This window comes from Salmo salar, chromosome 04, assembly GCF_965601325.2.
Source record: "Salmo salar chromosome 04, fSalSal1, whole genome shotgun sequence".
Lineage (NCBI taxonomy): Eukaryota > Metazoa > Chordata > Actinopteri > Salmoniformes > Salmonidae > Salmo > Salmo salar.
In genome coordinates, this window is record NC_138294.1 from 91,503,753 (window position 1) to 91,515,242 (window position 11,490).

The 11,490-nt window shown below is 41.8% G+C and overlaps 1 protein-coding gene and 1 pseudogene across 1 annotated transcript; both read right to left on the reverse strand.

Annotated features, from left to right (window-relative positions):
• Positions 1 to 1,560: 1,560 nt before the first annotated feature.
• On the reverse strand, positions 1,561 to 8,443 carry LOC145878528 (olfactory receptor 6B2-like). The gene is made up of 4 exons (XM_082973828.1): positions 8,403 to 8,443; positions 8,126 to 8,242; positions 2,175 to 2,372; positions 1,561 to 1,816 (listed from the first exon to the last, which is right to left on the reverse strand). The coding sequence occupies exons 1-4, from the start codon at positions 8,441 to 8,443 to the stop codon at positions 1,561 to 1,563; spliced, it is 612 nt and encodes a 203-aa protein (XP_082829954.1).
• On the reverse strand, positions 8,378 to 8,508 carry LOC145878700 (uncharacterized; annotated as a pseudogene).
• Between the last annotated feature and the right edge of the window lie 2,982 nt (positions 8,509 to 11,490).

Below are 11,490 nucleotides of genomic sequence, written 5' to 3' on the forward strand. Positions count from 1 at the left end.
TAGCCGTGATGGCTGGGCTATGTACTTAGAATATTGCAAAATGTGCTTCATCCGAAAAGCTATTTTAAAATCGGACATATCGAGTGCATAGAGGAGTAATGTATCTATAATTCTTAAAGTAATTGTTATGCTTTTTGTGAACGTTTATCGTGAGTAATTTAGCAAACTGTTAGTAAATTCCCCGGAAGTTTGCGGGGGGTATGCTAGTTCTGAACGTCACATGCTAATGTAAAAAGCTGTTTTTTGATATAAATATGAACTTGATTGAACAGACATGCATGTATTGTATAACATAATGTCCTAGGTGTGTCATCTGATGAAGATCATAAAAGGTTAGTGCTGCATTTAGCTGTGGTTTGGGTTTTTGGTGACATTATATGCTAGCTTGAAAAATGGGTGTCTGATTATTTCTGGCTGGGCACTCTCCTGACATAATCTAATGTTTTGCTTTCGTTGTAAAGCCTTTTTGAAATCGGACAGTGTGGTTAGATAAACGAGAGTCTTGTCTTTAAATAGCTGTAAAATAGTCATATGTTTGAGAAATTGAAGTAATAGTATTTCAAACGATTCAAAAATCGCGCCACTGGATACAGGTGGCTGTTACGTAGGTGGGACGAATTCGTCCCGCCTAGCCCATAGAGGTTAACAAGTCACATAATAAGTTGCATGGACTCCCTCTGTGTGCAATAATAATGTTTAACATGATTTGTGAATGCCTACCTAACCTTTGTACCCCACACATACAATTATCTGAAAGGTCACTTTGTCGAGCAGTGAATTTCAAGCACAGATTCAATCACGAAGACCATGGAGGTTTTCCAATGCAAAGAAGGGCACCTATTGGCTGATGGGTAAAAATCAACAACAACAAAAAGGCAGACATTGAGTATCCCTTCGAGCATGGTGAAGTTATTCATTATGGACGGTGTATCAATAAACCCAGTCATTACAAAGATAGAGACGTCCTTCCTAACTCAGTTGCCGTAGAGGAAGGAAACCGCTCAGGGATTTCACCATGAGACCAATGGTGACTTTAAAACAGTTACAGAGTTTAATGGCAGTGATAGAAGAAAACGGAGGATGGATCAACACCTTTGTAGTTACTCCACAATACTAACTAACCTAAATGACAGCGTGAAAAGAAGGAAACCTGTGCAGACTAAAGATATTCCAAGACAGCATCCTGTTTGCAATAAGGCACTAAAGTAAAACTGAAAAAATAAAAACTTGTCATCGGCAAGGACTAGAGAATTTTTTTTGGATAAAAAGAAAGTAAAGCACAAGCTAAATCCTAAAGGAAATCCTGATTCAGTCTGATTTCCAAAAGACACTGGGAGACAAATTCACCTTTCAATAGGACAAAACCCTAAAGCATAAGATCAAATATACACTGGCGTTGCTTACCAAGATGACATTGAATGTTCCTGAATGGCTTAGTTACAGTTTTGACTTAAATCGGCTTGAAAATCTATGGCAAGACTTGAAAATGGCTGTTTAGGTATGAATATTTTCTGAAGGCACTGTAAATATATTAATTTTAAGAGAAATAATCCAGGTACTTCATGTTGGTTTGACCTGCGTCACAGCACTTTGGGCCCCTCTTCTGAGCAGCTTCTTAACCGATACCTTAAACTCCTCCGTCTTCAGAACGTATATGACGGGGTTGAGCATTGGTGGCAGTACCGAGGTCAGGGAGAGGTTGATGATCCGGGCGTTGGTTGGTATGATGGGGTGGAGGACGTATGTTAAAATAACAGGCAGGTAGAATATGGACACCAGTATTAGGTGTGAGGTACATGTCTTTATGGCTCTGAGTCTGAGAGACAGAGAGACAGAGAGACAGAGAGAGAGAGAGAGAGAGAGAGAGAGAGAGAGAGAGAGACAGAGAGAGAGAGAAAGAGAGAGAGAGAGAGAAGGAGGTGGTCGAAGAGAGGGAGTGAGAGAGAGAGGTAGAGGGAGAGAGAGAATGTGTGCCAATATAGTATGTGATTATCTATACAGTTTAATTGCATTCTCAATATTTCCCAGCATGTATAATTCTTGTAACAAGTCCATCACTCTAAAAACATTTTTCTGAGGCCTCACACCAATCAGCATATGGGCCGTTCTGGCTTGGACAAGTCTACTTACTGACTTGACTTGACTTACTTATTCCAGTCAGTATTACTTCTCACCTGTCCTGGGGCAGTGTGATGATAAACAGGGCGTGTGTTATACAGATGTAGGATGATATGATGAAGATCATTGGGAGATAGAGAACTATACAGGTGTTGATTTCGCTCATCACTATGTTAGGGACCACATCAGAACAGGGGGCCGCCAGACGGAACAGGGGACCGTGGTCACAGAAGTAGCTGTTGATCACCAGAGACCTACAATACAATAAATTATACAACATTTTATTACCCAGATATTAGAGCGAACAACAGAAATGTGTCTTTAGCAGGTTCACCTCCTTACCCACTGGAATTTCTCTGACATTCAAGATGAACTGAGGTAAAGACAACATTAAACAATCAACTTTTACAGACAACCTGACAGATGACAACAACCACATAATATATATATATTTTTATCTCCTTTATTTTATTAGTTTACTGTAAAGTGTTTTGAGATTTTAACTTTCAATAAAGTTTGATTTGATTTATCTCTACAAGGTGTTGATGCTGAACAAAGAAGAGCTCTCCTGTATGTGTACCAAAACATTCACAGGCCATTTTCTCAAAAGTCAGGTTACAAGTTTATCAACTTTCAAAGCAGTATTACTTTCCCATTGTTCCACAACTGTATGATATACCATTTTCTAGTTCTTAGCCATTTCTAATTGTTGCACCATAAGACAGAATCGAGGTGCTGGGTCACATTTAATGAGCTAAATGTTAAAAAAAAACTGTTGATTTCACAGGTTAAAAAAGGAATGGAAAGGAACAATACCAGAACTTTTTGGGGGTTCGAACAGGTTTAGAAATGTATTTTGCTGGTTGGAACAAAAATAGTTGTTCTGTTCAGAATGAAACGATTGGAAAATAATTTCGATTTTAATCCCTGATTGTATAGATGGGTGAGAAATTAAATGAATCAATTTTGAATTCAGGCAGTAACACATCAATATGTGGAATAAGTTAACCTGTTGGGGCTAGGGGGCAGTATTTGCACGGCCGGATAAAAAACGTACCCGATTTAATCTGGTTACTACTCCTGCCCAGTAACTAGAATATGCATATAATTATTGGCTTTGGATAGAAAACACCCTAAAGTTTCTAAAACTGTTTGACTGGTGTCTGTGAGTATAACAGAACTCGTTTGGCAGGCCAAAACCGGAGAAGATTCCTTACAGGAAGTGTCCTGTCTGACCATTTCTTGCCCTCCTTGATCATCTCTAACAAATACATGGGATCTCTGGCATGACGTGACACTTCCTACGGCTCCCATGGGCTCTCAGAAGGCGGGAAAAAGCTGAACGATGTAATTCCATCCCCAGGCTGAAACACATTAGCGTGTTTGGCAAGTGCTCTATCAGAGGGCCATTAGACTGAGGCTCGTGCATGAGGGGATAGCATGCTTTTACTTTCACTCTCTTGTAAAAAAAAACGATATCCCGGTCGGAATATTATCGCTTTTTTACGAGAAAAATGGCATAAAAATAGATTTTAAACATCGGTTGACATGCTTCGAAGTACGGTAATGGAATATTTCGAATTTTTTTGTCACGAAATGCGCCATGCGCCATATTTACCCTTTCGGATAGTGTCTTGAACGCACGAACAAAACGCCGCTATTTGGATATAACAATGGATTATTTGGGACCAAACCAACATTTGTTATTGAAGTAGAAGTCCTGGGAGTGCATTCTGACGAAGACAGCAAAGGTAATAACATTTTTCTTATAGTAAATCTGACTTTGGTGAATGCTAAACTTGCTGGGTGTCTAAATAGCTAGCCCTGTGATGCCGGGCTATCTACTGAGAATATTGCAAAATGTGCTTTCACCGAAAAGCTATTTTAAAATCGGACATAGCGAGTGCATAGAGGAGTTCTGTATCTATAATTCTTAAAATAATTGTTATGTTTTTTGTGAACGTTTATCGTGAGTAATTTAGTAAATTCACCGGCAGTGTTCGGTGGGAATGCTAGTCACATGCTAGTCACATGCTAATGTAAAAAGCTGTTTTTTGATATAAATATGAACTTGATTGAACAAAACATGCATGTATTGTATAACATAATGTCCTAGGGTTGTCATCTGATGAAGATCATCAAAGGTTAGTGCTGCATTTAGCTGTGGTTTGGGTTTATGTGACATTATATGCTAGCCTCTTAACGATACCCTAGGATAGGGGGCGCCACAGCGCATTTTGAAAAAAATTCGTTCCCATTTTCAACGGCCTACTAATCAAACTCAGAAGCTAGGACATGCATATACTTATTATATATGGATAGAAAACACCCTAAAGTTTCTAAAACTGTTTGAATGGTGTCTGTGAGTATAACAGAATTCATATGGCAGTCAAAACCCCGAGACCGATTGAAACAGGAAGTGGAGTTCCTATTGCTTCCACTAGATGTCCCCAGTCTTTTCACAGTGGTTTGAGCCTTATACAGTCGAAACTCAGTGAATGAGACGCATTGGAAATTGGTCACAGGGGATGGGCCATCACCATTATGACGTCGGCGGCCCAGTCTACCCCCACCTTTGGAAATGTTTCAAAACACTCTGCAATCGTCCCCGTCGAATCTTATTGGCTCTCTTGGTGTTACAGGCCCTGAAGATGAATGTTTTACAACGTTTGACATGTTTGAACGAACCTAGAGGAAGTAAAAAGTACATTTTCTGAAACTACTGTCCCGCGCACGTCGGATGATTTGGAGATAGCCCTAGGACACGCTACCAACAGCAGGCTAATGGAACATGAATTATGGACTTTTTCGACCGAAAATACATCTGTTGTGGACCTGGGATTCCTGGAAGTGCTTTCTGATGAAGACAACTAAAGGTAGGCGATTATTGACAATATTATACAAGATCAGATGTGACTTGCGATTGTTCCAAGATGGCGCGGCGCTAGTTTTCCAGGCTCATTTTCTGAGTATCGCATCTCCTTTTATCGCAAAGTGTGATTACCCAGTAAAGTTAATTTAAAATCTGGTATGACAGGTGTTCTCAAGAGATATTCATCTATAAATGTTAGATTGACAATATAAATTAAAAAATTTGTTTTCGAATAGTAATAAAAGGATGTATGCACTGTTTCCTGGGACGCATTTGAGGGGAAAATGGTTAGTCAACGTCAAATGCTGTTTTTATATATAAATATGACCTTTATTGAACAAAAGAATGCATGCTGTGTGTAACATGATGTCCTAGGTGTGTCATCTGATGAAGTTTGTAAAAGGTTAGTGCTGCATTTAGCTGTCTTCTGGGTTTATGTGACATTATATGCTAGCTTGAAAAATAGGTGTCTGATTATTTCTGGCTTGGTACTCTGCTGACATAATCTAATGTTTTGCTTTCGTTGTAAAGCCTTTTTGAAATCGGACAGTGTGGTTAGATTAACGAGAGTGTTGTCTTTAAATAGCTGTAAAATAGTCATATGTTTGAGAAATTGAAGTAATAGGATTTTGAAGGTTTTGAAAATCGCGCCACAGGCTTAAAGTGGCTGTTACGTAGGTGGGACGAATTCGTCCCGCCTAGCCCAGAGAGGCTAGCTTGAAAAATGGGTGTCTGATTATTTCTGGCTGGGTACTCTGCTGACATAATCTAATCTTTTGCTTTCGTTGTAAAGCCTTTTTGAAATCGGACAGTGTGGTTAGATTAACGAGAGTCTTGTCTTTAAAATGGTGTAAAATAGTCATATGTTTGAAAAATTGAAGTTTTTGCATTTTTGAGGTATATGAATATCGCGCCACGGGATTACACTGGCTGTTGAGTAGGTGGGACGCAAGCGTCCCACCTAGCCCATAGAGGTTAAGTGGTATGCACTGAATGTACAAAACATTAGCGACACCTTCCTAATATTGAGTTAAACCCCCTTTTGCCTTCAGAACAGCCTCAATTTGTTGGGGGCATGGACTCTACAAGGTGTCAAAAGCGTTCCACAGGGATACTGGCCCATGTTGACTCCAATGCTATCCACAGTTGTGTCAAGTTGGCTCAATGTACTTTGGGTGGTGGACCATTCTTGATAAAAACGGGAAACTGTTGAGCGTGAAAAACACAGCAGCGTTGCAGTTCTTGACACAAACCGGTGCGCCTGGCACCTACTACCATACCCTGTTCAAAGGCACTTAAATCTTTTGTCTTGCCCATTCCCCCACTGAATGGCAGACATACACAATCCATTTCTTGCATGTCTCAAGGCTTAAAAAACATTCTTTAAATTAACATGTCTCCTCCCATTCATCTACAATGATTTAAGTGGATTTAACAAGTGACTTGTCACGCCCGCTCTGCCTCCCCCTGGAGCTCGAGGGCGCCAGGATCCCCAGCATTACGCACTCAAGCCCCCATCAGTACCCACACCAGCCTTCCCCCGTCACGCGCATCAGCAATTATTGGTCTCACGTAGACTCAATTACTTGTGTCATTACCTTCCTTATATCTGTCTGTTTCCAAGCTCTGTTTCCTGCTTCGGGTGTAATTGTCTCATGTTCGTGTTACCCGTGTTCTGACGCTGTTCCTGTCTTGTTTCCTTGTCTGTTCCCAAATAAATGTCTGACGACCCGTACCTGCATCTCCTGTCCCACGTCGGTCTTTATAGAATCCTGAAGCCATCACACGAAGCATCGGGGAGTACTGGCGTTCCGGTTGGTGGTGACGGCGGTCCTGGGTCACCGCCGATGGAACTGGGGGTGCCTAGCCAGCTCGTCTGGCTTCCACTCCCTAGCTGGCTCGAGAAGTTTCCTTGACCCGGTTGGCTCGGAAGGAGCCCATCCCACTTCGAGCCTCAGCCGGCTTGCCAGGCTCCCAAGCCCCTGCCGGTCCGTGGGGAGTTGACCCCCAGCCGGCTTGCCCAGGGCCCATATCTCGGCCGGCTCGACCAGGTGGGACGCTGGGTGGCGCCCCAGGAGAGTGGGGTACTGTCACGCCTGCTCCCGGTCTGCCTACCCCTGGCGCTCGAAGGCGCCAGGATCCCCAGCATTACGCACTCAAGCCCCCATCAGTAACCACACCTGCCTACCCACTGTCACGCGCATCAGTGATCATTGGACTCACGTGGACACAATTACTTGTGTCATTACCTTTCCTATACCTGTCTGTTCCCAAGCTATGTTCCCTGCTTCGGGAGTAATTGTCTCATGTCCGTGTTGTGTTACCCGTGTTGCGATGCTGTTTCCTTGTCTTGTTTCCTTGTCTGATCCCGAATAAATGTCTGACTCCTCTCCTGTCTGACGAGGGTCTTTATAGAATCCTGAAGCCATCACACGAAGCATCGGGGAGTACTGGCATTCCGGTTGGTGGTGACATCGGTCCTGGGTCACCGCCGATGGAACCGGGGTGCCTAGCCAGCTCGTCTGCTCGGGTTTCCTGCCCCTGTTGGCACGGAAGGACCCCATCCCACGTCGGGCCTCAGCTGGATCGCCAGGTCTTGTTCGCCCAGCCGGCTCGTCAGACTGTTACGTGTCCGCCTGGATCATCGGGCTTCCATGCCGCAGCGGGATTAACAGGCGTTCATGCCTCAGCCGGATCGTCAGCCTCCTACGCCCCTGCAGGTTGATGGGGAGTTGACTCCCAACCGGCTTGCCCTTTCCTTGTCTGTTCCCAAATAAATGTCCGACGACCCGTAGCTGCTTCTCCTGTCCGGCGTCTGCCCTTACATAACGTCAATAAGGGATCATAGGTTTAACCTGGATTCACCTGGTCAGTCTACGTCATGGAAAGAGCAGATGTTGACCAGAACGTCTTTATCAAGTCTGACAATAAAACAGCGGGAGCATTCATCAACGTAAGGATAACTATATTTTATCATGAATTTATTTTTTTGGGGATCAGCAAGTCATTGGACTGGAGGTTCGTACACTACGTCTGAAACCAATAGTTTTATATGATTTAACAGATAAAGCTATAATTCACAGAAGCTATGCTTTTCTAGTGGAGTCGTTGCACTACAACACAATACATACTAACCTACAGAAAGAGAGCCGGGTGATGAGACACACAGAGATCAACAGCATCAACACAGCAAACGTCCAGGCGGCGCCCGTCAGCTGGAGCATGGACCTGTGAGTGACCATCATGTGGTACCTGGAAAGAACATTACAATGGAACTGTGTGAGTTGATGACACAAGCCCCTCTGGTCATTTAATAGGATCTCTGTGGGGAAAAAGCTGTTCAACTTTATCTTGTTATTATCGTCAATGGTTGATTATTATTATTTTATAATTATTCAGTCGGGATTCCCACATTTTGGGGAACTTGCAGGGGTCAGCACGACCAGAGTGCATTTGCCGAGCCTCACCCTGGGTAAACCTCCTTTGTGATCAAGGTGTCTCCCCTGCCAGGTAACTATATCCTTATATATGATTTTAGCTGCAGTGTAACCATGTTAAATCGTAATTTTTTATATAATACATTTAATAAATACATTTGAATAAATTGTCAAATAAATCAAATTATTCAATTAACCTGTTGGGTCTAGGGGGCAGCATTTGCACGTCTGGATAAAAAAAATGTACCCGATTTAATCTGGTTACTAATCCTACCCAGTAACTAGAATATGCATATACTTATTATATATGGATAGAAAACACTCTAAAGTTTCCAAAACTGTTTGAATGGTGTCTGTGAGTATAACAGAACTCATTTGGCAGGCAAAACACTGAGACATTTTCTGACAGGAAGTGGATACCTGATGTGTTGTATTGACTTTAAACCTATCCCATTGAAAAACACAGGGGTTTAGGAATATTTTGGCACTTCCTATTGCTTCCACTAGATGTCACCAGCCTTTACAACGTGTTTTGAGTCTTCTGGAGGGAGATCTGACCGAACAAGAGCCATGGAACGGTGATGTCCCATTAGACACCTGGCGCGCTACTTCATGTTGGGTACCCTCGTTCCAATACGTTATAAAAGACTATGCATTCGTCCACCTTGAATATTATTCATGTTCTGGTTAAAAAAGGCCCTAATGATTTATGCTATACAACGTTTGACATGTTTGAACGAACGGAAATATATTTTTTCCCCTCGTTCATGACGAGAAGTCCGGCTGGCTTACATCATGTGCTAACGAGACGGAGATTTTTGGACATAAATGATGAGCTTTTTTGAACAAAACTACATTCGTTATGGACCTGTGATACCTGGAAGTGACATCTGATGAAGAGAATCAAAGGTAATGGATTATTTACATAGTATTTTCGATTTTAGATCTCCCCAACATGACGTCTAGTCTGTATCGCAACGCGTATTTTTCTGGGCACAGTGCTCAGATTATTGCAAAGTGTGATTTCCCAGTAAGGTTATTTTTAAATCTGGCAAGTTGATTGCGTTCAAAAGATGTAAATCTATAATTCTTTAAATGACAATATAATATTTTACCAATGTTTTCTCATTTTAATTATTTAATTTGTGACGCTGACTTGACTGCCGGTTATTGGAGGGAAACGATTTCCTCAACATCAATGCCATAGTAAAACGCTGTTTTTGTATATAAATATCAACTTGATAGAACTAAAAATGCATGCATTGTCTAACATAATGTCCTAGGAGTGTCATCTGATGGAGATTGTAAAAGGTTAGTGCATCATTTTAGCTGGTTTTATGGTTTTGGTGACCCTGTCTTTGACTTCACAAAACATTACACACAACTCTTGTAAATGTACTGTCCTAACATACTCTAAATTTATGCTTTCGCCGTAAAACCTTTTTGAAATCGTAAAACGTGGTTAGATTAAGGAGATGTTTATCTTTCAAATGGTGTAACATAGTTGTATTTTTGAAAAATTTGAATTTTGACATTTATTTGGATTCAAATTTGCCGCTCTTGAAATGCACCTGCTGTTGATGGAGTGCACCACGGGTGGCACGCTAGCGTCCCACCTAGCCCCAAGAGGTTAAAAAAAAAATATTTATCCCAGAAGGGTCAAATAACATAATCTTTCTATGTTGGGCTGTGTTTGGGATGATCTCCAATTAGAGGCAGCTGGTCATCGTTGTCTCTTAATTGGAGGTCATATTTAAGTTGGTGTTTGTCCCACCTGGGTTTGTGGGAGATTAATTTTGAGTTGGGTATGTTTCACCTCTGCGTCACGGTTTGTTGTTTTTTGTCATTCAGTTTATTTATGTATTGCATAGTTTCCCAGTATAAATAAAATGTGGAACGACACACATGCTGCACTTTGGTCCGCTCCTCCTTTTGACAACCGTGACACAGAGGTCCTTCAGTTTTATTTTAGACGACTGTACAACCATCAAGATTAATTGTCAGATTCAACAGAAGATCTCTTTGTTTCTTGGGACCTAGAACTAGCATCTCTGTTTTGTCCGAGTTTAAAGGTAGAACATTTGCAGCCATCCACTTCCTTATGTCTGAAACACAGGCTTCCGGGTAGGGCAATTTTGGGGCTTCACTGTGTTTCATTGAAATGTACAGCTGTGTGTCATCTGCATAGCAGTGAAAGTTAACATTATGTTTCCGAATGACATCACCAAGAGGTAAAATATATAGTGAAAACAATAGTGGTCCTAAAACGGAAACTTGAGGAACACCGAAATTTACAGTTGATTTGTCAGAGGACAAACCATCCACAGAGACAAAATGATATCTCTCTGACAGATAACCTGTTATGGCTAGGGGGCAGTATTTTCACGGCTGGATAAAAAACGTACCCGATTTAATCTGGTTACTACTCCTGCCCAGTAACGAGAATATGCATATAATTATTGGCTTTGGATAGAAAACACCCTAAAGTTTCTAAAACTGTTTGAATGGTGTCTGTGAGTATAACAGAACTCATATGGCAGGCAAAAACCTGAGAAGATTTCATGCAGGAAGTGGCCTGTCTGACAAGGTGTCGTTCTTCTTGTCTCTGTTTATTGAAGAGTGAGGATCTTAGCTGTCCCGTGACACTTCCTACGGCTGCCATAGGCTCTCAGAAGGCGACAAAACGCTGAATCGTGGCTTTGCAGGCTCTGGCTGAAACAAAGTAGCACGTTTGGGTAGTGGCTGGTTACAGTACTGTGAGACTCAGGCTCGTGCCCGCGTCGACCGAAAGCTTTGTTTTCTTTCCTCTGTTTAGCTAAATGGACATTCCCGGTCGGAATATTATCGCTTTTTTATGAGAAAAATGGCATAAAAATGGATTTTAAACAGCGGTTGACATGCTTCGAAGTACGGTAATGGAATATTTAGATTTTTTTTGTCACGAATTGCGCCATGCGCGCGACTCTGATTTACCATTTCGGGATTGTGTCTGGGACGCACGAACAAAACGCCGCTATTCGGATATAACGATGGATTATTTTGGACCAAACCAACATTTGTTAT

What these genes read in the sequence shown, in the direction of transcription:
- LOC145878528 (XM_082973828.1), bottom strand. Translation starts at nt 8,443, where the DNA reads ATGCACTCTGGTCGTGCTGACCCCTGCAAGTTCCCCAAAAT. An exon ending in ACCCGGCTCTCTTTCTGTAG is followed by an intron (nt 2,373 to 8,125) that starts GTTAGTATGTAT and finishes ATTGTATTGTAG; the next exon opens with GTCTCTGGTGATCAACAGCT. An exon ending in ATCACACTGCCCCAGGACAG is followed by an intron (nt 1,817 to 2,174) that starts GTGAGAAGTAAT and finishes TCTGTCTCTCAG; the next exon opens with ACTCAGAGCCATAAAGACAT.